Source organism: Thalia democratica, chromosome 9 (genome assembly GCF_965202585.1).
Source record: "Thalia democratica chromosome 9, ktThaDemo2.hap1.1, whole genome shotgun sequence".
Taxonomy (NCBI): Eukaryota; Metazoa; Chordata; class Thaliacea; order Salpida; family Salpidae; genus Thalia; species Thalia democratica.
The window spans coordinates 2,289,561-2,316,412 of NC_139173.1; the positions used below are offsets into that span (position 1 = coordinate 2,289,561).

A 26,852-nucleotide genomic window follows, 5' to 3' on the forward strand; every position below is an offset into this window, starting at 1 on the left:
TAAGTGTATTTCGCAACCTCCTAAAACCAATACTTTTACAACGTTTGCTTGCGATATCTATATTTAAAATAATTACTCAATATATTTTGAAAAAAAAAGGCTTGTCTTTGAAGGCTTTGTTTGCTACTACGTTACAATCATTTATTCAATAGAAAATAAATAAGGTGAAAATATTTTAAAGTTAAATTTTTTCTAATATGAGCTTTCAGTTACAGCTTCTTTGCCTTATCGCTTTAACATTTTAGCTCTGCTATCTATCATTACAGACTTTCAGAGTTTTTGAAAGTTATATTTTAAACAGATGTACTATCTAGCTCTAAGTGGTCAAAACCAGCATTGAGAAAAAAAGATTAATGGAGACTTGATAGAATGAATAGTCAAATATGTTTATTTAAAATGCAAAAATGTTTGTCAGCCTTTTTACAACTTGTAGTCCACATACTTTCGTTTAAAATAAAACTATATGTTCGGCCAGGTTTTAGGGATTATGAATTTATCGTTTGCATGTTATTTAAAGTATTTTATGAACTTGTAGGAGTTCAATTTAGTGTCCGATATGAACACATTCAAAATAATGTAATTAGTTTCAGCATATTAAACTGAACGTTATGTAATACTACTTAATCTCATTTATTTACGAAAATATTTTTGCCGATTTACAAACATATGACGTCAAAAGAACATTTTCGTGAAATTTTAAATAAATCATTCAGGTTTTTCAAACTTTTACATATTTATTTTTATACTCCATAGACATACTTTGGTGAGTAATGATCTAAAGTAATTTTGTAAACTTTACAACAAAAACTTTTTGTGTTTCATCTTGGATTAAACTACAGTATGGTCATCGACAAAGTACAGACTTTTAAAAGTTCGTGCGGTATCGTTAAAAATAGTGGAATCAAGAGTTTTTCAAATAAAGTTTTGTGATACTTTATTGGACAACTGAAATTGAATGAACAAAAAAAAGATCTAAACATGGTTAACTCAAATTCGATGTAGAAATTGTACTTTGAAATTATTATAAAAAAAAATATTTCATTTTAGTAAATTATTACATATGAAACTAACCTTTAATTTTAAAATAAAGATTTTTTAGTTACTAAAACTACATGTTAACTTTTCTAATAGTATAAATCATAATACTATTTTATTTCAATCGTACATAGCTTGTATTGAACATTACATAAACAACTGCAAGAAAGTTTGTTAAATAAAAAAAAAATTCAGTCGTTTTAAAATTTAGCCTTAGTATTCATTAGTCTAAACAGCAAAGGTAGCTTTACACATACAAGCCAAAATAATATTCACTTAATTTTTTAGCATTTATTATGTTATACAAAAAATTCTTAATTAAAAGTTGTTTGTTAATATTCTTTTTTTAAACTGCATTCATAAAATCTTACGTTGTACAGTATATTTGAATCTATGAACAGCTAATATTTTATTAGCATAGAAACACTGTAAATATATCAGTAATTTATTCTGTACTAAAACATTAATTATGATGCTCTACTGATGGAGATCTGTAAAAATTAAAGTCTTATTACGTTGTTTTTTATATCAACTATAAATAATTCATCACTTTTAAATACGATTATATATTGCTACCCATTGGCATGAGTTGATGACTTTTTAAATTTTAGAGCTGTAAACAAAAAAATGGAGGTTTTACATTACTGGTTTTTTTTACAATTTTATCAAAAATTTTTAATGATTTTGATCTTGATACAAAAACAAATAACTTAATTTTAGCATATAACATTATGGCTGTACCAACTTTCTATCATACTTGTTATTGGTGACAAAAGTTAAAGAAACAATATTGTAGAAATTTGTATTCAGTTTCGTAGAAGAGTTAACTGCAGTCTCATTTATCATATTTATGTAAAAAAAAGTAATAAAAAAAAGGTACAAGCACAAAAATATTTTTAACCATTTAAGCTACTGCATTTAAAAATTAGAAGCAAGTAAATATTTTATCAAACTAATCACTAATTAGACAAACAGATTAGAAAACTTTTCGTTCTTTCAACAAAGAAGGAAATTTATACAAATTTAAAATTATCTTCATCAAACTGTTTTAAGTTTCAAACAGTTTCCAGTTAACTTATCTCCAAAAACCGATAAGTTGACCAAATTTGTTGGCAGTATCTGTTTGTACAATAATTACGCGGTCTATTTTTGAAAACTTGTCTTTGTTTCCAAAAACTTCATCAACAATTCGTGCATTAGTTTGTTTGAGTGATGATTTAAGAAAAATAATTTCAAAGTTACTTCAGCTAATAAAGATGAGATCGGATTAATAACATAATTTTGCAATATATATAGTAACATATTTTTTTTCTTGGACTTAGTAGCTCAATCATCGATCAGCTGCGTTGCAGACAAAAATTGTTTTTTTTTTTATTTTAACAGATGTACTTCTAGTTCTAAGTAGCTAGCAGTTTAAAACTATTATTGAAATCAATATTCACAAAGCTGAATTGTCTAACAAACAGCTTAAAAACTTTACAGAAAATACAGAGTTTAAATGAAGCTTTTGTCTAACGTTAAACTATATTAACTACATTTAGCCAGTTTTGTTTTGTATAGTATAGACTTTATAGTGTCTAAATTCAAAGAATTTTAAAAACTATGTACATATTAGTTAATTTTGTGTCCGATATGAACGACACATTCAAAATGATACTTATTAGCTTCAGATGACAGATAAAACTAACTGAAAACCGTCTTAATCTTATTCAATTATGAAAATAATTTTGCCGATTTACAAACGAATGACGTCACTTTAACACTTTCGCGAATTTTTTGTAAAATCTATCAGGCTGTTTAAACTTTTACATTTTTATTTTTATATACTACATCGGCAGGCTTTGGTAAAAAAAAAATCTTAAATAATTTTGTGAACTTTACAACAAAAACTTTTTGTGTTTCCTCTCGGTTTGAACTACAGTAGCGAACTCGATAAGTACGCACTAAAGGGTGGAAAATACTCAAATCAAAAGTTTCCTAAATAACGTTTTGGGATATTTTATTGAACAACTGAAATTGAACGTAAAAAAAGATCTAAGCATTATTAGTTCAAATTCGATGTTAAAATTGTACTTGAACACAAATGATAATAAAAAAAGGTTTTACTTTATGAAACGACTACATATGAAACTAACCTTTTAATTTAAAATAAAAAAATTTTAGTTACTACAATTGCATGTTAACTTTTCTAGCAGTAAAAATCATAATACTTTTCAATCAAACCGTACACTGCTTGTATTGAAAGCTACGTAAACTTCTGTAAGAAAGTTTGTAAAACAAAGCAAAAACTTCAGTCGTTTTAAAATTTAGCCTTACCATCAGTAGCCAAAACAGCAAGGATAGCTTTATACCTAAAAGCCAGAACATTATTCATTAAATTTTTTAGCATATGTTATGTTAAACAAAAATTACAAATTAAAAGTTATTTTTTAATATTCTGTGTTCAAACTGCATTCATAAAATCTTATGTTGTACAGGATATTTGACTCTATTAACAGCTAATATTTAGCATAGAAATTAGCATAGAAACACTGTAAATAAATCAATAATTTATTCTGTAATAAAACATTAATTATGGCGCTCTACTGGTGGAGATCTTTAGAATTAAAATCTTATTACGTTGTTTTTTATATCAACTATAAATAATTCGTCACTTCTTAATACGATTATATAGTATATTGCTACCCATTGGCATGAGTTGATGACTTTTTAAATTTTAAAGCTTTAAACAAAAGAATGGAGGTTTTACATTACTGGTTTTTTTTACAATTTTATCAAAAATTTTTAATGATCTTGATCTTGACACAAAAACAAATAACTTAATTTTAGCAAAATAAGATTATGCCTGTACCTACTTTCTACCATACTTGTTATTGGTAACAAATGTTATTGTAGTTGTTGCTTGAATTTAGTGTTTGACTTACAATAATTTTTATCATTCCAAAAAGAAGCTATAAGTTTTTAGACATACAAATGGCACATCATCTTGCTTTTTATTTCTTAAAACTTTTTCAATTTGTAAAAAATTGTATTCAGATTCGTAGACGAGTTAACTGCAGTCTCATTTATCATATTTATGTAAAAAAAAGGTACAAGCACATAAATATTTTCAACCATTTAAGCTACTGCATTTAAAAATTAGTAGCAAGTAAGTATTTTATCAAACTAATCACTATTTAGACAAACAGGTTAGAAAACTTTTCGTTCTTTCAACAAAGAAGGAAATTTATACAAATTTAAAATTACTTTCATCAAACTGTTTTACGTTTTGAACAGTTTACAATTAACTTATCTTCAAAAACCGATAAGTTGACCAAATTTATTGGCAGTATCTATTTGTACAATAATTACGCCATCTATTTTTGGAAACTTGTCTTTGTTTCCAAAAACTTCATCAACCACTGATGTTGCATTAGTTGGTACGGGTGATGAACTAGAAAAATAATTTCAAAGTTACTTCAGCTATTAAAAATGAGATCGAACTATTAGTATATAAATCGAACTTTTGCAACATTTTTTTTCCTTCTCAGTAGTTCAATCATCGATCAGCTGTATAATAGACAAAAATTGAGTTTTTTTAACAGATTTACTTTCAGTCCTAATTATTAACAGTTTAAAACTATTACTGAAACCAATATTCAACAAAGCTGAGTTGTTGAACAAATAGCTTAAAAACTTTACAGAAAATGCAGTGTTTGATTTTTAATTGAAGGTTTTGTCTAACGTTAAACCATATTAACTACGTTTAGCCAGTTTTGTATTGTATAGACTTACTGTGATCTATGTTCAAAGTATATAGAGATTATGTACTAATCAATTTTGTGTCCGATATGTAGGACACATTCAAAATGATGCTTATTAGCTTCGGATGAATAATAAAATCACTGAAAACCATCTTAATCTTATTCAGTTATGATTTTTTTTTTGCAGATTTACAAATATATGACGTCACTACAACACTTTCGCAAATTTTTTGTAAAATTTATTATGGTTTTCAAACTTTTACATTTTCATTTTTATACGACATGCTTTGGTGAGTAACGGTCTAAAGTAATTTTGTAAACTTTACAACAAAACTTTTTCTGTTCATCTTGGTTTGAACTACAGTAGCGAACTCGATAAGGTACGCACTTTTTAAAGTACGCACTAAAGCGTGAAAACTGCTGGAATCAAAAGTTTTCTAAATAAGGTTTCAGGATATTTTATTGAACAACTGAAATTAAATGTAAAAAAAGATCTAAACATGATTAATTCAAATTCGATGTAAAAATTGTACTCGAACATAAGTGATAATAAAAAAAAAGGTTTTACTTTATTAAACGACTACATATGAAACTAGTCTTTAATTTTAAAATAAAGATTTTTTAGCTACTACAACTACATGTTAACTTTTCTTACAGTAAATATCATAATACTATTTTAATTAAATCATACACTGCTTATATTGAACGTTACATAAACTTCTTCTAAAGAGTTTGTAAAATAAAGCAAAAAACTCAGTCGTTTTAAAATTTTGCATTACTAGTCAGTTACCTGTATAGCATGGTCGGTTTTATACCTAGAAACCAACATATTATTCACTTTAATTTTTAATATTCATTTTATTATACAAAAACTTTCTTGATCAAAAGTTAATTGTTAATATTATGTGTTCAAACTGCATTCATAAAGTCTTACGTTGTACAGTATATTTGAATCTATTAACAGCTAATATTTTATTAGCATAGAAATGCTGTAAATAAATCAATAATTTATTCTGTAATAAAACATTAATTATGGCGCTCTACTGGTGGAGATCTTTAAAGATTAAAGTTTTATTACGTTGTTTTTTATATCAACTATAAATAATTCGTCACTTCTTAATACGATTATATAGTATATTGCTACCCATTGGCATGAGTTGATGACTTTTTAAATTTTAAAGCTTTAAACAAAAGAATGGAGGTTTTACATTACTGGTTTTTTTTACAATTTTATCAAAAATTTTTAATGATCTTGATCTTGACACAAAAACAAATAATTTGATTTCAGCAAAATAACATTATGGCTGTACCTACTTTCTATTATACTTGTTATTGGTGACAAAAGTTCCAGAAACAATATTGTAGTTGTTGCTGGAATTTAGTGTTTGACTTAAAATCATTTTTATCATTTCAAAAAGAAGCTATAAGTTTTTAGATATACAAATGGCACATCATCTTGCTTTTTATTTCTTAAAACTTTTTCAATTTGTAAAAATTTGTATCAGTTTCGTAGACGAGTTAACTGCAGTCTCATTTATGATATTTATGCAAAAAAAAATATTTAAAAAAAAGGTACAAGTACAAAAACATTTACAACCATTTAAGCTAATTTGTTTACAAAGTTAGTAGCAAAAAAGTATTTATCAGTAGATTTTACCAAATTAGCCGCAATTTAGACAAACAGATTAGAAAACGTTTCGTTCTTCCAACAAAGAAGAAAAGTTTTACAGATTTATAACTACTTTCATCAAACTGTTTTACGTTTAAAACAGTTTCCAGTTGACGTATCTCCTAAACCCGATATGTTGAACAAATTTGTTGGCAGTATCTATTTGTACAATAATTACGCCATCTATTTTTGGAAACTTGTCTTTGTTTTCAAAAACTTCATCAACCACTGCATTAGTTTGTTTGAGTGATGATTTAAGAAAAATAATTTTTAAGTTACTTCAGCTAATAAAAATGAGATCGAACTACTAATATATAAATCGAACTTTTGCAACAATTTTTTTTCCTTCTTAGTAGCTCAATCATCGATCAGCTGTATAATAGACGAAAATTGAGTTTTTTTTACAGATGTACTTTCAGTCCTAAGTAATTAACAGTTTAAAACTTTTACTGAAATCAATATTCAACAAAGCTGAATTGTTGAACAAATAGCTTAAAAACTTTACAAAAAATGCAGTGTTTAAATTTTAATTGAAGCTTTTGTCTAACGTTAAACCATATTAACTACGTTTGGCCAGTTTTGTAGAGTATAGACTTACTGTGATCTATGTTTAAAGTATATAAAGTTTATGTACTGATCAACTTTGTGTCCGACATGTAGGCCACATTCAAAATGATGCTTATTAGCTTCGGATGAATAATATAATAACCGGAAACCATCTTAATCTTATTCAGTTATGATTTTTTTTTTTGCAGATTTACAAATATATGACGTCACTTTAACACTTTCGCGAATTTTTTGTAAATCTATCAGGGTTTTCGAACTTTTACATTTTTATTTTTATACGACATGCATTGGTGAGTAACGATCTAAAGTAATTTTGTACAATTTACAACAAAACTTTTTCTGTTCATCTTGGTTTGAACTACAGTAGCGAACTCGATAAAGTACGCACTTTTCAAAGTACGCACTAAAGCGTGAAAACTACTGGAATCAAAAGTTTCCTAAATAAGGTTTTAGGATATTTTATTGAACAACTGAAATTGAATGTAAAAAAGATCTAAACACGATTAATTCAAATTCGATGTAAAAATTGTACTCGAACATAAGTGATAATAAAAAAAAAGGTTTTACTTTATTAAACGACTACATATGAAACTAGTCTTTAATTTTAAAATAAAGATTTTTTAGCTACTACAACTACATGTTAACTTTTATTACAGTAAAAATCATAATACTATTTTAATTAAATCATACACTGCTTATATTGAACGTTACATAAACATCTTCTAGAATGTTTGTAAAACAAAGCAAAAAACTCAGTCGTTTTAAAATTTTGCATTACTAGTCAGTTACCTGCATAGCATGGTCGGTTTTATACCTATAAACCAACATATTATTCACTTTGATTTTTAATATTCATAATATCACACAAAGGCTTTCTTGATCAAAAGTTAATTGTTAATATTCTGTGTTTAAACTGCATTCATAAAATCTTACGTTGTACAGTATATTTGAATCTATGAACAATCAATTTTTTTAGCACAAAAACGCCGTAAATAAAGGAGCAAGTTATTCTTTACTGAAACATTAATTATGATGCTCTACTGGTGGAGATCTTTAAAAGTTAAAGTTTTATTACATTGTTTTTTATATCAACTATAAATGATTCGTCACTTTTAAATACGGTTATATAGAATGTTGCTACCCCTTGCCATGAATTTATGACTTGTTATACTTTAGAGCTTTAAACAAAAAAAAATGGAGGCTTTGCATTAATGGTTTTTTTACAATTCTATCAAAAATTTTTAATGATTTTGATCTTGACACAAAAACAAATAATTTTATTTTAGCAAAATAAGATTATGGCTGTACCTACTTTCTATCATACTTGGTATTGGTGAAAAAAGTTTCAGATACAATATTGTAGTTGTTGCTGGAATTTAGTGTTTGACTTACAATAACTTTTATCATTTCAACAAGAAGCTATAAGATCGCACATTATCTTGCTTTTTATTTCTTAAAATTTTTTCAATTTATATTAATTTGTGTCAGTTTCGTAGACGAGTTAGCTGCAGTCTCATTTATGATATTTATGCAAAAAAAATATTTTAAAAAAAGGTACAAGTACAAAAATATTTACAACCATTTAAGCTAATTTATTTACAAAGTTAGTAGCAAAAAAGTATTTATCAGTAGATTTTACTAAATTAGCCGCAATTTAGACAAACAGATCAGTAAACTTTTCGTTCTTCCTACAAAGAAGAAAAGTTTTACAAACTTAAAACTACTTTAATCAAACTTCTTTACGTTTGGAACATTTTCCAGTTAACTTACCTCCTAAAACCGTTGATCGATTTTGTTGGCAGTATTTATTTGTACAACAATTACGAGATCTATTTTTGAAAACTTGTATTTGTTTTCAAAAACTTCATCAACCATTGATGTTGCATTTGTTTGTTTAAGTGATGAAGTAAGAAAAATAATTTTAAAGTTACTTCAGCTAATAAAAATGAGATCGAATTATTAACATATTTTTGCAACATATATAGTAACAAATTTTTTTCTTCGACCATCGATCAGCTGCGTTATAGACAAAAAATTATTTTACTCTGTAAACTTTGGGATTTTAAAGTATTTCAAAGATATGTTCTTTTAGTTCTGAGTAGATAAGAGTTTTGAATTGCTCTTAAAATCAAAGTTATACATGGCTGAAAGATTAGCTTAAAAGTTTTACAGAAAATGTAGTGTTCAATTGAAGTTTTCGTCTAACTTAACTATATGAACTAAATTTGGCCAGTTTTGTTTTGTAGAGTAAAGACTTTCTGTGGTCTAAATTGTCCAAATTCAAAGTACCTAAATGTTACGTACTAAACAATTTTGTGTCCGATATAAATGACACCTTCAAAAATGCTATTTTTCAGCTTGAATGATAATGTAAATGAAAACCATCTTGAATTTAATCATTTATAAAATATTTTTTGCTGGTTTACAAACATATGACGTCACTACAACATTTTCGTAAAATTTTGTTAAATCCATCAGGTTGTTCAGACTTTTACACATTTACTTTTATACTCCATAGACATGCTTTGGTGAGTAGTGATATAAAGTAATTTTGTAAACTATATAACAAAAACTTTTTGTGTTTCATCTTGGTTTAAATTACAATCGGGTATCGAAAAGGTACGCACTTTTAAAGGTACGCATTAAAATGTGAAAATGAATGAATTCAAAAATTATTATTAATAAAAATAGTTAATAAAGTTTTTGAACAAGTAAAACTTAAAAAAAACAAAAAATATCTAAACATTGGTAGTTCAAACAAAGCAAAAATAGTTTTATTTATTAATTTTTGGCCAAGCTTAAAAAAATTGAAAAATAATAAACTCTAGTGAAAACTTAAAAATTTTATAAATAAAAACTGAGATTTTCAAATTAGGACTGGTCATTTAGGAGTGTTACACGACTGTTACAATAAAAAATTCTACATCAAAAGTAAACTTCTTAATACGGTTTTCTTAAACAAAACTTTTAGGCATCAGTATACAAACTATTTGTAGAATGTTAAATAGTGAATTACAAACTTAATACTTAAAGTTTTATCTTTACATGTAAATAGTAAAATTATCTAAAAAAAAGATATAGTAAATCAAAAAGTGTTACATTTTTTATACTTCTTTAAGTAGTCAAAAAATGTACAAAACTTTTAAACAGCTACATAGCATAACATTAAAGACGTTATCGGAAAAATTTTTACTATCGAAGTTAATACTAAACTAATCAATTACTAGTTTACATATATTTTTTATATTTCTTAGCATTTACAAGGTAGCACATACTTTACTTGTTGAGCATTTAATAGTCTTTTAGTAAATTTCTAATAAAAATTTGAACATAATTAAGCATTGATTAAGTTATTATTGGCTACTAACTATATTTTCTTAGCTATAATATTGGCTGTATAAAAAATTTGTTCTAAACCTTTTTAAAAAGCTATCAACAGTAATAAGCTATAAAATAATTTTTTTGCTCACTAGGACAATAAAAACAAACACTATTAAAAAAAGCTTATTTTCTTATTTTTCTTGTAGCATATTAGCTTATTAAACTTTGATGTTCTTTGGTCAAAGGAATTTTCGATCATCAAACAACAAAACTTTAATCTACTTTTTTTTGTTATACATAAAAAATTTTATTTATGAAAACTATATTTATTACATAAAAAAAGAAGGACAATAAAGACAAATAATAAATAAAAAACAGTATGACACTTAATTCAAACTAAATAAAATGAAATATGCAAACGAAATTTAAACCATCTATTTTGCTCGGCAAACGGCGCGGGCTACAAAGGATAAAAGTGCGAAAAAAAGGCCAACTTTATGTCTTAACTTTAAATGGGATGCAGCCTATAAAAGATACAACCTGTGTCCAAAAAATACTGTTGAATCGTATACTAAATATTTTGAGGTAGGAGCAAAAAAGGTCTTAAGTGTTATATTAGGAAATTTCGATACTTGTTCTAGATATTTTGAGTTTGTGTGGCGCGCGATTTTTTTAATTTATGACACCTGCAGCCCACGAGCATTTAAATATGACTCACAAAAAACTTGAAACTTACACTAGATATTCCGTGGTTTAAAGTGAAGATTAAAAAGTATCTTAGGTTAAATTTACGGGAGATTTGAAACTTACAATAGATTTTTTTATACGATATGGGAACTTAAAACTGAAACCACGACTGCGGACCACAATTCTGCGGACTGTTTTAATTTTAGAAATTTGGTCTGCGACCACTACTATTCCTTCCTGCCCTGCCGATTACTTGCTAAGTACAAAAAACAAAGGCGAATCATTTGAAAAATATTCTTAAAAGTCGGTAATTTTTCTAAATAAAATACATGTTTATATTTTAGTGATAAAAAAATAAACTTATTATAGAATATATTTTTCTCAAATTTTTCTAATAATTTGAAAAAATAGTAAAATTATCTAAAAAGCAGATATAGTAAATCAAAAAATGTAACTCGTAAACCATATTCGGTAATGATACTAAGTTTAAAAAATAAAAATACTTGCTATATTTGAAACTCTTACACAGTGTCTGCTGGTTAGAAAAGCAATAAACTTAAGTTTTACATTTTGAATGTTGAACAAAGTTTCAATATGTTTTCAAGTTTGTAACTATTTATAGTAAGAAGCTTGAATAAGCTCAAAGGAGAAATTAATTAATTTTTATATTTGATTTTTTTTACTTATAAATAAAGGTTTATTTAGAATTTTGATGATTAAGGTAAAATTTACTAAAAGTAAAGAATAAAAAAGAAATATTTGCCTTTTTTTGAATATAAATTAAGGTTTATTTAGAATTTTGATGATTAAGGTAAAATTTACTAAAAGTAAAGAATAAAAAAGAAATCAAACAAGTGTGTTTGATAAGTTACAGAAAAAAATTATTTAAGAGCTTAAGTTTGTATTTTGTAGCAATACTTTTGATTAATAAAGTTTTTCATTTTAAAAGGTTATGAAGTTTGGAATTTCTTTGTAAAAATATATTTTTTTTAGTTATTGCAGTAAAAACAAAACAAAATTAGTTTTTGATTAAAGTTTTAGTGCATATTTAAATTAAAAAAAAAAAGATAAACATTGTTCAAAATAAAATAAATAACAGTATGACATAACAGAGTTAAAACTTTAAAGATTTTGTCATTATCTTGTTAATTTCACTTATTTTAGAATGTAATCTTAGAACTATTGTAAAATCTTTTCTATATTTAATAAAATAAATAATCTTTAAAATACATTAAAAAGGTTAATTTTGAACGTTTGTAAAACGTAAAGTTTAGAACAAGGAACAAATCTTAGTTTACTTTAGCATTATATTTTGGTTTACCTTTTAATTTTAAATAAATATTTCTATAAAATATTACAATTCCCAAAGCACAAACTTTTAAATATTTTGATAAATCACTCATCTAGTTAAATTTCTATTCTGTCAAGTATTCTGTTTAGATAAGAACTGAAAATGTTTTTTTTATTAATGAAAGATCTCTAGCACATTGCATTTATTTTAAAGAGTTGGGACAGGTATTTTCATTGGTTTTATAACCAATTTTTGTTTATCAAATGTCTGATTCTATACTAAAAAAGGCAGACCACTTACATACAATTTGTCATAAAGTTCAAAACTAAAAATAACTATTTGTTGTTTAAAGCTAATATATATTTTTAAACTTATAAATTTTATAAAGTTATTGTAAAATAAAACAAATAACTATTGTTGTACCATATAAGCTAAGTAACTTTTTCATTGAATGATTTAACTAAGTTTATTTATATATACACTCAAACAGTCTATTATTTTAGCAGATATTTAAACATTAAATCAAGGAATTGACTTTAGTATTTATTATGGGTAAGTTTTAGTTTTTAATCATCTGTGAATATTATCATAATGTTAACTTGAAAAAATTTAGTCAATTTTTTTAATCATTAACAACTTTAATTAAACAGTTGTAAGTTTAAAAAATGATATACAGCATAAATAGAATTGTAATAGCTTATAAAAAACAATTATAAACAATATTCTATAGAACTTTGATACTTACACACATTTTAATTTTTACTGAGTTTTAATTTCAATACTAAACTCTTAAAAAGTACACATGCTACAACACCTTAAGTCTGAATAAATCAAGTTCTATATAGTTTGTAAAATTTTACAAATAATAAAATTATACCAGGCTGCATAGATTCCTGTCTCCACTGCTTGAGTTTAGTACCCTGGGCCACACTGATTGCCCTGGTAATATGCTGGGCAGGAACCGCACTTTTCTGCGGGGCCCAACACGCAGCTGTTGCTAACATGAAAATAATATTTGATGATTTGTCACTGGACTGGACATATGTGGAAAAATTGTTGGTTTTTGTATTAGACCTTATAAAACTTGAATACGATTTTATATGTTTAAAATTATTTTATACTCAAAATAATAATGAATAATAAAAAGGTTATATGAGTATGAAAAAGCAACTTTATTAATTATATATATAAAAACATTTAATTTTTTTTATAAATCTATATAAAAGTTATGCTACAACTGTTTTTACACAGAGCTCAGTCACTCCAGTATTCCATATACGGAATAGCAGGCTTCATATTTTTACTGACAATCTTACTGTTTGTAGATGGTCTGTTATCCACCAGAGCTGTAAAACATGATTATGATAGTGGTTGTAAACCTACCTGCTGCGGTATTACATATGGTGTTGTTGTTAGTTTGACTATTAGTATTTCTGAGTCTAAATCAGGGTTCCCCAAACTTTTTTCAAATGGCATCCTTTAAAGAAATTAAACAGCTATGACCCACTTCAACAATATTACTCAAACAACTACCATTAAAGCAAGTTTTTTTTTTGTATTTCATCAACAACTCCAGAACATCCAGTGTAAGTTTCAAAACTACCATTTAAAACACTTAAGACTTTTTTTTTGCTTTTCATCAACAACTACAGAATATCTTGTGGAAGTTTCAAGTTATGACCTCATGGCTCCCCTTTGCTGCTCATGGCCTACTGAGTATCTGTCACTTTGGGAAACCCTGGTCTAAATTATATTACTTCAGTAAAGCAATTTTAAAAATAAAAACACTTATAGTGAAAATTTTAATACAGAAAACTTACCAAACATTAATGCATAATTATTTTTTAAATTAACCTCTATCTGTAATCATTTTGTTTATTAACCAGATAAGAGTTTTTAAAATCCTTGTATTTTTTTAACTTTTGCTGAATTTTTTTTTTCTCAAAATATTTTTTTATTACCAAGGTATTATAGTTAAGTATTTTTTTATTTAGAAAAACATAAATGTAGTTAAATGTAAATTTTAACTCTAGCTTATCTTTAACTCTACTAATAGTGTTAGTTTTCATTTATTTCTGGGTTAACACGTTTTTGGTTTATTTTCAATTATGTTTTATATTTTTCAAATATTAACTTATCTGTGTGTTTTAATAATAATTAATGTACATTACTGCTATGTTGATAATAGTTTCATTGTAAGTTTAGCTGTACTTTTAAAATCAGAGCTTTCAAACTTAAACTTTTTAATTTTTAACAACAGATGGCTGTCTTTTCATACTTGTTGCTATATGTAATTAAAAAGACCTAGATTTAAAAAAAGATATACTTGATAACAAGTATTGGTTGAAAAACAGATGACAGTGTTTACATACTTGACGGGGATTGGTTGGATTTTAATCACGTGCGCCTCAACTCTTCCAGTTTATTTCTACTATGTTGCCAGGCAACAGTGTGATGCCATCAACAGTTTGGAAGACAATTCAACTGCTGATAACTACTGCATCTTCCTTGATCAAACTGGTAATTTTTTGTTCTATAGTTTTGTATTTGTTATTTATTTTTGTTTGTTGTGTTTTAACAAAGTGGTTTCTTAATTCCATAACTATATTTGTCATTTTACTAGGTATTTATTTTTTAAAACAGTTGTTTATCTAGAAATTGTTAAGGATATTTAAATAATAGTTGCAATAAATTTTAAAATGAAACTTTGTTATTCAAATCATGAAATTTTTGTTTCTATAGTTTTTATTAAAAAAATTAAACAGGAATAGTAGAGCCTGGTACAAACAAGCAAATTTGTGGCGAAGAACTAACTGCGTTTTGTTCAAATGAAACTGTTAGTTTGTTTTATAAAAATATATATAGTGTTTGTATTTAATATGTTGTGAATATTTATCTAAATTTTGTAGCAAAGTAAATTTTAATTTTATTTATATTTAAATAAATATTAAACAATTTAAAAGATATAGTAGAGAATTTTAAAATACTTAAAATGAACTGTCTAAGTTTTCAGTGTTAATAATATTAATAGTTTGTATGTTTCAATTTAGTAAAAAAACATTTTAATATATATTTTTTAAGGTTTCATTTAAAATAGTAAGTAAAATTTTTTAATTTCTAGCTCAACATCCAAACAAACAACCTTTTTGAAAAGTTAAACTATTTCGAAGTCATTTATGACAGAACATTGAAAATAACTTTAATAAGTCCATATAAAATAACTCTAATAAGTTTGTATTTAACTATAAAAATGTTAAAATGTTTTCACATTATTAATATTGTTTGTAAACTTAAAGGATTTTAAACTTATTAAAAATGTTTTAATTATTTTTTTTAAATTTTACATAATTAAGTTAATGATTGTTTGATGTTTCAACCAACACTGTTAGCAGAGTTACTGTTATACAAAGTTTTTTAAAACAAAAAGTTTTCTAAAACTAAATGTAACTTTTAAAAATAGAATAAATATAGACATTCATGTATTTACCAACATTATTTCCGACATTTACAATTGTGTCTGTAATAACATAAAACCCAGTTATTAAATTACTCCTGCAATTTATGTGTGACACATAACGTTTATATAAATATTTACATTTTTAAAATTATTTCAGTTTTTAATGTAACCGCAGGCCATAGATTTACAAATTGTAAACAAATTTGTTAACATAAAAACAAACATATTTCGTAAATGTTGCTGACGTATTTTTTGTATAAATGTTGTAATTTTAACATTTAAATGTTGTTTTTGCAATTCAAAAGTCACAAGGCTAGAATTTTTAAATATTTTCCATCTAAATTTTCTGTTTTTAAAATGCTAAATATTATTAATGCTATCTTCAGCACAAATGATAATCTTTACCATCTTTTCAAAATGGTTGTGGTCAATATTACGTGTTTTAATTAATTGGAACAGTTTACTTACATTGTTTTTAGTAATTGTGTATCAAAATTTTCTAACCTCTTCTATTCGTTTGTTGCACTTTAAATTTAAGTAGTGAAATTAGTTCGAAAAAACAATAAGCTTTTATTGTAAAAAGTTTAGTCGTTGAATATTTACAAATAGTTAAAAATTGTTATAAGAGATATTTGATGTAATTTTAGACATGTTTATTAGTAAATACATTTTTTTATAAATTAGTACAATTTTCAGTAAAAGTTTTGTGATGCTATATAACATTGGCATTAAAAAAATTGGCTATAAAAATTTTTGTAGTGAAAATTAAACAAAGTTTTTGTTACTCTTCAAAAAACAGCTTTTACAACTTTAAATTTATATTTGTTTGATTATTAAGCTAGTTTTTATTACATTTCTATTTTTATTTACAACAATTTATTTTTCATATTGTACTTATTACCTATTTTTATTACAATATTTTGTTCTGGTAAGATTGTAAATTTTCCATTGTAAGCCTAGAAGGCTGAATTTTACAAAAATATTTAATATCAAATAGATAAGTAGATTATAAAAACATAATTCTTTTGTTATAATGTATATTATTGTATTGAAGGAAAAAAAAATTATAACAATACTATTTTGAAAACAATAGTGTAACTTAAGAAAGTTAGATTTGAAAAAAGTTTTTAATAATTTTTATTATGTTATTATTAAAATAAAAATGCATAAAATTGCGTTCTGCAATATTAAAGTTAATAATAAAATTACTCTTGTAATTTATGTCTGACACATAACTTTTATATAAATATTTACATTTAAAAAATATTTAATTTTTTCATTAACGGCAGGCCATAAGTTTCCTAGTTGTAAAAAAATTGTTAATATGAAGACAAATATAATTTTGGAAATGTTATTAACGTATTTTTTGTTAAAATGCTGGATTTTAACATTTGAATTTTGTCTCTTATTTGTCAGTCATAAGTTTTTAAATATTATCCAAAACATTTATTTTTATAGTATTATCAGACTTTTTAATGATGAGGGTAGTGTAAATAATACTTTTTTTTATCAGCTTTTATAAAGTTGTCTAGTCAATTTTAGTAACATATTTATTAAAGTTAAATTTTTTTTAGTTAGTAAATAAAGTTCACACTATACTTTATTAAAAATTCTTGTTTTTAAACTTAATGTAATTTATTCTTTATTGTTTATCTTTACTCTTTACCAATATATAACTTTTAGAATATTTGAAAATAAACTATTTAATTAAAGTCATAGCTGTTACTTCATTTAGATTAAAACCTGTTATAAAATCCTTACAAATTTCTATCTTAAGATGTTAAAAAACCTAAACATTTAAACGTTATAGTGATGTAACAACAGATAAAAAGTTTTACGTATTTTCTTGCTAATGTCATAAAGTTTAAATAATTTGCAGTTTTCAAACTAGTATTCTTTTTATTTTTTAAGCCTAAACGGCTCACAATTACAAAAAAAAAAAAGAAGAAAATTAATATATAATTAAATATAACAAAACTGTTTTAAAATGTTTGTAACTTTTATAGCGTTAGAAACTGAAAATAAAACGTAGTTTATGCTCTATGGTTTCATTTAAGGTATTTATAGTTGAGTATATGACTAAATAAAAGTTAATTATTAAATTACTTTTGCAATTAATGTCTAACACATAACTTTATGTATATTTTTTACTTTTTGAATATTACCACAGGCCAAACATTTTCAATATGTTAAAAAAATTGTTAACATAAAAATAAACATAATTTCATAAATGTTACTGACGTATTTTTTGTATAAATGTTGTAATTTTAACATTTAAGTGTTGTTTTTACAATTCAATAGTCACAAGGCTAGAATTTTTAAATATTTTTAAATTAATAGCTATTGTCATTATATTTTGATGTTTTGTTTAGTGATGTGCTACATACAAACAATACATACTTTTTTACTTTTTCAAATGTATTAAGTAATTAACACAATTTTATTGTAAATTGTATGTTTGAATAAAAATACTTTCACATAAAAAAAGATATATTAGTAACAAACTATTATTTATATTTTGCTATTTATATCATCTTGTAATGAAAAATATTTTATAAAGATAGGTTATAAAGATTAAATCAAAGTCGTTATAAAATTGTTATTTTTTGTTTATTGAAAATAATTTTTTTGATTATAGTAAAGTTTTGTTATGAAATTTAAACATTTATAGATGTTTAGTTGTGAAGAATAATTACAAAACTTATAACCTATAGAAAACTTCAAAGTTTGTAGTGTTTTTTACTTAAATTTTTGCTTGTAAAAATGTTTACAGCGGAAATTTTTCAAAACTTTTATACTCCTTTTAATAGTTTTCATCGTTGTAAACGAAAGTTTGTCATGTTATATAATATATATATTTTTTTGAAATGAACTAAGTAATATTAGTGTAAGTAGCATGTTATTTATAGTAAACAAATATTCATAAGTTAATATTATTTTTAGAAAACAACAAACTATATATAAATATTTTAAACGTATAATATCGAAAGTAAATATAATTTAAACTAACACATAAAGCTTGTTTTGTAATATTGGTACTTGAAATTTGCTGTAAAAAATAATGGTTGTTTTATCAAATCTCGTTATTTAAATACATTTAAAAATCTAAAGGTACTTGTTCAAGCAGAAAACTATTTAAATTAGATTTAAGAAAATAGGTAGATACAAGAAAAGTTATTAGTTCACGTTTTATTATTACCTCCTATACTAAATAGTTTGTAGCATTCTTATGTTTTTTTTATAGAAAATTGTTTTTGCAGATAATTTTAACTTAGTAATTATCTGTAATTTAATGAAATAGTAAAGAAGTTATTTGTTTTATACAATTTATTTATATTTTTAACAATTATTTCTGATGGACTTATTTTAATTACTTATATATAATATTGTTTATACTTTTATAGGTGAATCTTACCCAACAACTATTTCTTATTAGTATTGTTTTAATTACTAATACTTAATATTGTATATACTTTTACAGGTAAATCTAACCCAACAACTTTTTCTTATTGTATTTATTTTAATTAGTAATATTTAATACTGTATATATTTTTACAGGTAAATCTAACTCAACAACTATCCCTTATTGACTTATTTTAATTAGTAATATTTAATACTGTATATATTTTTACAGGTAAATTTAATCCAACAACTATCCCTTATTGACTTATTTTAATTAGTAGTATTTAATACTGTATATATTTTTACAGGTAAATCTAACTCAACAACTATCCCTTATTGACTTATTTTAATTAGTAATATTTAATACTGTATATATTTTTACAGGTAAATCTAACTCAACAACTATCCCTTATTGACTTATTTTAATTAGTAATATTTAATACTGTATATATTTTTACAGGTAAATCTAACTCAACAACTATCCCTTATTGACTTATTTTAATTAGTAATATTTAATACTGTATATATTTTTACAGGTAAATCTAACTCAACAACTATCCCTTATTGACTTATTTTAATTAGTAATATTTAATACTGTATATATTTTTACAGGTAAATCTAACTCAACAACTATCCCTTATTGACTTATTTTAATTAGTAATATTTAATACTGTATATATTTTTACAGGTAAATCTAACTCAACAACTATCCCTTATTGACTTATTTTAATTAGTAATATTTAATACTGTATATATTTTTACAGGTAAATTTAATCCAACAACTATCCCTTATTGACTTATTTTAATTAGTAATATTTAATACTGTATATATTTTTACAGGTAAATCTAACTCAACAACTATCCCTTATTGACTTATTTTAATTAGTAATATTTAATACTGTATATATTTTTACAGGTAGTTCTAACCCAACAACTATCCCTTATTGACTTATTTTAATTAGTAATATTTAATACTGTATATATTTTTACAGGTAAATTTAATCCAACAACTATCCCTTATTGACTTATTTTAATTAGTAGTATTTAATACTGTATATATTTTTACAGGTAAATCTAACTCAACAACTATCCCTTATTGACTTATTTTAATTAGTAATATTTAATACTGTATATATTTTTACAGGTAAATCTAACTCAACAACTATCCCTTATTGACTTATTTTAATTAGTAATATTTAATATTATATATATTTTTACAGGTAAATTTAACCCAACAACTTTCCCTTATTGACTTATTTTAATTAGTAATATTTAATACTGTATATATTTTTACAGGTAAATTTAATCCAACAACTATCCCTTATTGACTTATTTTAATTAGTAGTATTTAATACTGTATATATTTTTACAGGTAAATCTAACTCAACAACTATCCCTTATTGACTTATTTTAATTAGTAATATTTAATACTGTATATATTTTTACAGGTAAATCTAACTCAACAACTATCCCTTATTGACTTATTTTAATTAGTAATATTTAATACTGTATATATTTTTACAGGTATATCTAACTCAACAACTATCCCTTATTGACTTATTTTAATTAGTAATATTTAATACTGTATATATTTTTACAGGTAAATCTAACTCAACAACTATCCCTTATTGACTTATTTTAATTAGTAATATTTAATACTGTATATATTTTTACAGGTAAATCTAACTCAACAACTATCCCTTATTGACTTATTTTAATTAGTAATATTTAATACTGTATATATTTTTACAGGTAGTTCTAACCCAACAACTATCCCTTATTGACTTATTTTAATTAGTAATATTTAATACTGTATATATTTTTACAGGTAAATTTAATCCAACAACTATCCCTTATTGACTTATTTTAATTAGTAATATTTAATACTGTATATATTTTTACAGGTAAATTTAATCCAACAACTATCCCTTATTGACTTATTTTAATTAGTAGTATTTAATACTGTATATATTTTTACAGGTAAATCTAACTCAACAACTATCCCTTATTGACTTATTTTAATTAGTAATATTTAATACTGTATATATTTTTACAGGTAAATCTAACTCAACAACTATCCCTTATTGACTTATTTTAATTAGTAATATTTAATATTATATATATTTTTACAGGTAAATTTAACCCAACAACTTTTCCTTATTGGACTCATTGGAGCTGCTTCTGCACTTTTATCTATTGTTAGTTTTTTTTTGTTTTATGTAAACTGTATATAAATATGCTAAACAATTAAACTTCTATAAAAATAAACTTATTGTTTGCGTGAGTTTTAAGTTTCTATTTATTTATGTTTTAGGATTATTATCCTTAAACATGAGGGGTCTTTAGGTATATTAGTTTTTTATTGTTAATCTTTTTTTTGTTCCATGAAGCATAATTATTATTTAAAGCCATGTAAAGTTTTAAATAATTTTTTTAAAAGTTAATTTAGCTATAAGCTGTAAATACTGTAAAAAATTGAAAAAAACAGCTGAAATTAAAAAAAAATAACTTTTGTTAGTTTTTTTTACTTAAACTGAGTTTCACCAACAAAACACATCAAAGTTTTATTTATTAATGTTTTTCAAAGAGAGTATTTGAGTTGAAATAGTTGAAATTTTCATTTGCTCATGCATTATTTAACTACATTATTGGTTTTTATCCTAAACATTATGTAGAGTTTTAAGCTTTTAACCATTGTGAAGACATACTAAAGGAACATTTAAAAGCAGTATTTCAATAGTATTTTTTCAAGTTCTTACCTTAGTGGTCAAGTTTTTGACAAAGAGATATTTAAATGTATTCTTAATAACATAACATACATACTTATCATACATTGATATACTAAGATTAATAGAAAAAAATATCTTTAGTTTACTGAAAGTTAATTTTATTAAATTGATGGTTTGTAATATATAATCATGATAAAATTACTTACATACTTATAACTAAGATTGTTAGATAAAAATATATTTTCTCAAAAAAATATCATCGCTATACCATAATTAGCTTTACAATAATTTATTAATTTAATTTTTAAATTTCTACATATTTCTCGTACAATTCATATAGTTTACAATTACATACTAATTTGTATATTCGTAAACATTTGTTAAAGCTCCAATATATGCAGTATTAACATTTTAATATTATTTGATAAATCAATATGTTTTTATTTCAAGTATTTGTTATTTGTTTGTGCTTATTTTTAGTAACATAACAATATAATGCGTTATGAAAACAACAATTTTGTTTAAAGCTTTTCAATCATAATTGTACAAAGCTTTTTGTTATTAGTTTAATTTTAGAACAAATAAATACTTGTGAAAACTGTTTTATTTTTTTAGCTTTCACAAGTATGTTCTATTTATTTTATTTATTTTTAAACAGAAACTTTAGTCTAAAGATAATTTGTAAATAAAGTTATTTATTTTTTTAAAGCATAACAATCTTTTAACGAAATCATCTCTAAACTTTAATAAAATCAATACATTTTACCTCTTTCAAATATTTGTCATTCTACATGTAGCTAACATCAGTAACACATTGTGTCTTATCATAACAAGTATTTCGTTTAAAGCATTTCAAAGATTTCTGTAATTAATTTATTTTTGTACAATGAATTGTATTTTGAAAAGTATTTTGTCTTTGTTAAAATACAATTTTATTTAAGGTAAATTTTAATTTTAATGTTATGTATTGGTCGAAAAAGCTAGTTTTTAAACTTTTTAGAATAGTTTTCAAAATGTTTCATACTATTTAAAATGTTTTAATAAAATCAATACACTTTATCGCTTTCAAATATTTGTCATTCTACATGTAGCTAATATAAGTAACAGAATGTAGCTTATCAAAACAACTATTTCGTTGAAAGAATTTACATTTGAGAAATAAACGTCTTGACTTGTAATTTTTTTTGTATGTTTTTCTTGTTAGGTCGATAACCTTTGTAATTTTGTAGCTGAAGAGCTAAATCATTTTGAAAATGTAGTTTAAAGGTTGATAATCGATGACATTATTCTAAATGTTAATTCTTGCTGTTTAGCCTTTGACACAAGTATTTTAGCACAAGTTGAACGTAGAAATCAATTTCTTAAATAACAGAAATTGTTATTTAGTTATGGACGCAAGTTCTATGATTAAGTTTTTCCTTTTTTTGATAAGCTTAAAATATTTATAAATGATACATTTTTACTAGCTGTATCAGTATTAGTTACTAAATACTATTTATATTTCTAAAATTGAGTTAAAAAAAAGATAATGATTGATTAATTAAAAATGTCAGTTCAGTTTATCAATTATAGTATGTGATATTATAAATTCGATTTTAACATTTTAAATGTTTTTGGCTAAAAGCTAAGTACTCTTTAAAAAACAATTTATTCTAATTTTAAATGCTTAAAACACGCATTTAGTAGTAGACAAAGTAAACGATTAGTTAAATATTTTTACAAAAAAAAAACAGTGATTTAAACTTTCACTGTATTTTACTAAGAGCAAAAAAATTCTGTTAACTCACACTTGAGGTTTGGTAATGCTCTTAAGTAAATCTATTTGAATTTTTGTCAAACTATTTAAAAGGAACTTTCTACATAAAATTTTTAGAACTTCAGAAAAAACATTGTAGATACTTAATGGTTAATAGATTCATTCAACCTTTTTACCCTCGTATTAGAGTTGCATCCTTTAAATTTGTCATGATTTCAAATTATAAATTATTCAATCAAATGTCTAATTATTGCATATGTAAATGTGAACGATTAAGAATGAAGTGTACTTTACTTTATTCTTCATAGAAAACTTCAATTATAAAAGAAATATTTTTTTAATTTAATAAAAGGTATAATTGTGTTTTAATTATTAATAAGTATACTAACTTAAAATTTTATATGATATATACATGATATCTTCTTTACGTTTGTCAATTTGTTTAAAATTACTTAATTTTATAAAGTTTCTAATATTTTTACTTAAAATAAGTAAAAATAAGACTATTGTTTTTATGAAATTTTCATATATTAAAATAACTCATATAATAAATTTTTGGGACACATAATATGTATCTAGTTGTTAAATTTATCTTGAATTTTCTAAATTTTAATGTTTTTAAAAGTTTTTGTCACTTTTTGCATTAAATTTTATCTTTGGAAAAAATTTAAATAGAAGAAATGAGTTTTGTATGATATTTAAAAAAAAATTCAATACTTGTAGTTTTAAAATAATAGTTGATTTAATAATATTTTTTTGTAAAATTTTTGAAATAAGCAATATCAAAATATAAACATTAATAAAATAAAAATTGTCACACCAACATAAGTTATTTAATTTCAAATACTTATGTTGGTATAATATTTACGATAAAAGTTACATAAAACAGTAATTTGACATTAATTGGTTGAGCCTATTCTAATAATCATTGGTTAAATTTGTACTTTTTTTAGACTTGGCAACAATTATAAATAAAGATTAAACATTTAGGAAATGCCAAATTGTGTTTAATTAATTACGATTTGTACTTTAATGTTACATGTATTAGTTGAAGATTTATAAGTATTTAGGTTATACTAATATTTTTTATATGAGTTAGTAAAGATTGTGTAGTTAATTATTTTCAATTTGTTTTAAAAAGTGTTGTTTTGTTTTTGTAAAAGTTTACAAATATTAATTTTCTTCTACAAATATTTTAATAATTAAAATAAAGTTTACTTTTTGAAGTGTAAACTAGTTAAATAAATATAAAATAGTTATGTGTTGAAAACTACAGTTGACAAAGTTGATGAACATTTATTAGTTTCATTAATATTACTAGTGATTAACAAAAATAATCATTCAATTTTGAGATAACTATTTTGTAATAAAATTTAAAAAACTAAAATTAAAAATTAAGAGTAATAAAATACTAGATACATAAAACAGTTCTTCCTTGTAATAAAATGTTATTTTTCGGAGAAAATAAATTATTTATGTTATTGGGATTTTTCCAACGGATATTTCGAAAGTGTTTTTATGCTATAAAAGTTTTATTATTTGCGTTTTTAATGTAAGTTTATAAAATTTTTATGCGTAATTTAAAGTTAAAAAAAAAATTGAAAACATTTTTAATAAAAAATTTTGTTAGTTAGCTGTATACAATATACGTTTAAACTTTTTATGTTTCATATAACTTAATTCAATTTAAATTAGTTCTGCAGCATAATTTTATTTAGGTTGTTTCGACTTTTGATTTTGCCAATAAATAAGTTAACTGTTTTTAAACCAATTATTAATGATTTCTCAATGAACAATGTTAGCCCAATAGTCGCCCTTTTAGTTTGGTAACTTCTGCTTCAACCTTATTTAGTTGTTTTTTTTCAAATATTGTCATATTGATCAATAAAAGTATAACTATTGTCTCTAGCTAAGTCAATCTTAAATGTAAATGTATTACACTCTTATTGCACTATATCAGATTTAGTTACATATAACTATAAATATTTAAGAAAAATATCTCTTTTAATAAAAGCTCATTGATATTGAAAATGTTTATGCATTTCCATACACATAGTTGTTTTATTTTTTTAAATAAATAATTCTTTTTTACCTAGTTTTTATACACAGAAATTAATGTTTTATCAACGATATAAAAAGTACCTCCCCTAAGTACAATCAATAAATATAAACTGCATCCGTTGTTGTATATTAAGTCATTTAAATTATTTATAAATAAAAGCTAGTTAGAATTACATCAACTGTAAATTTGGACTAAAATTTTGGGAATTTGAACTAAATAAGGTTTTTTTTTTTTTTTGTTTAGTTTAAGTTTGAAAAATATTTTTAATTGTTTTTATTTTCAAACACGTTTTATTAATAGTATAACTCCATAAATAAAAAAAGTTTTGATACAAAAGTTATACTAAGTTGTATTACAAAAGTAAAATAACCTTATAAATTGTAAAATGTTTTTTATAAGTATATAGTCCATAGAATTTTAGTATAATCTTATACAGTAACATTTTTTTACAGAAAAACTTCTTTAAATGTCTTTATCATTTGATAACGCATATTCAAGTTATTTATTAAACTTAAACGATAAATTTTTTACAGCAACATTTTTTGATGTCCTTGTCATTTAATAACGCCTATTCGAATTATTATATATAATTAATATTTTTTACAGAAACATTTTTTGATGTCCTTATCATCAAATTACGCTTATTCAAAGATGCAGAGGAAGCTGGCAGTTTATGAGGACGCCAAGTTCAGAGAAGAGATGGAACTAAATGACATCATCAACACAGCCAGAAGTAACGAGAGATTGACTTACAAGTATTGATATGTAAAAGTAATTAAGATTAGCATAAAATGATTAGTTTTAATTAATTTAATTACAGTAAATTATCCAATCTTTTTAAGTTTTGGTAGTTTTTATGAATAAATATGTAACTTGAAAGATAAGTTGTAGACTGAAAAAATTGTTAAATGTAAATAAATCTTTTATTAATTTTAATATAGATTTATCAATGCTTTAGAAACTTATTCTTTTAACAACTATACCTATTTTAGTATATACTTGTGGAATTATATATTTTTACATATAAACTTTAAGTGCAAAAAATATATAACTTCATTACAAAGTTAGAACATTACACCAATCAAACTATCAAAGATTTTATATACATCAGCTTTATAGTTATTTCTTCATTT

At 23.5% G+C, this 26,852-nt stretch overlaps 1 protein-coding gene across 1 annotated transcript; it reads left to right on the top strand.

Moving 5' to 3' along the window:
• The first annotated feature begins 12,816 nt into the window (after positions 1-12,816).
• On the top strand, positions 12,817-26,813 carry LOC145844194 (neuronal membrane glycoprotein M6-b-like). Its single transcript, XM_082951564.1, has 7 exons — positions 12,817-12,865; positions 13,194-13,368; positions 13,565-13,724; positions 14,668-14,833; positions 15,079-15,149; positions 21,305-21,370; positions 26,326-26,813. The coding sequence occupies exons 1-7, from the start codon at positions 12,862-12,864 to the stop codon at positions 26,479-26,481; spliced, it is 798 nt and encodes a 265-aa protein (XP_082807690.1). The 5' UTR covers positions 12,817-12,861; the 3' UTR covers positions 26,482-26,813.
• The last annotated feature ends 39 nt before the right edge of the window (positions 26,814-26,852 follow it).

Coding starts and splice junctions, on each gene's coding strand:
- LOC145844194 (XM_082951564.1), top strand. Junction 14,834..15,078: donor CATCTTCCTTGATCAAACTG/GTAATTTTTTGT, acceptor AAAATTAAACAG/GAATAGTAGAGCCTGGTACA. Junction 15,150..21,304: donor CGTTTTGTTCAAATGAAACT/GTTAGTTTGTTT, acceptor ATATTTTTACAG/GTAAATTTAACCCAACAACT.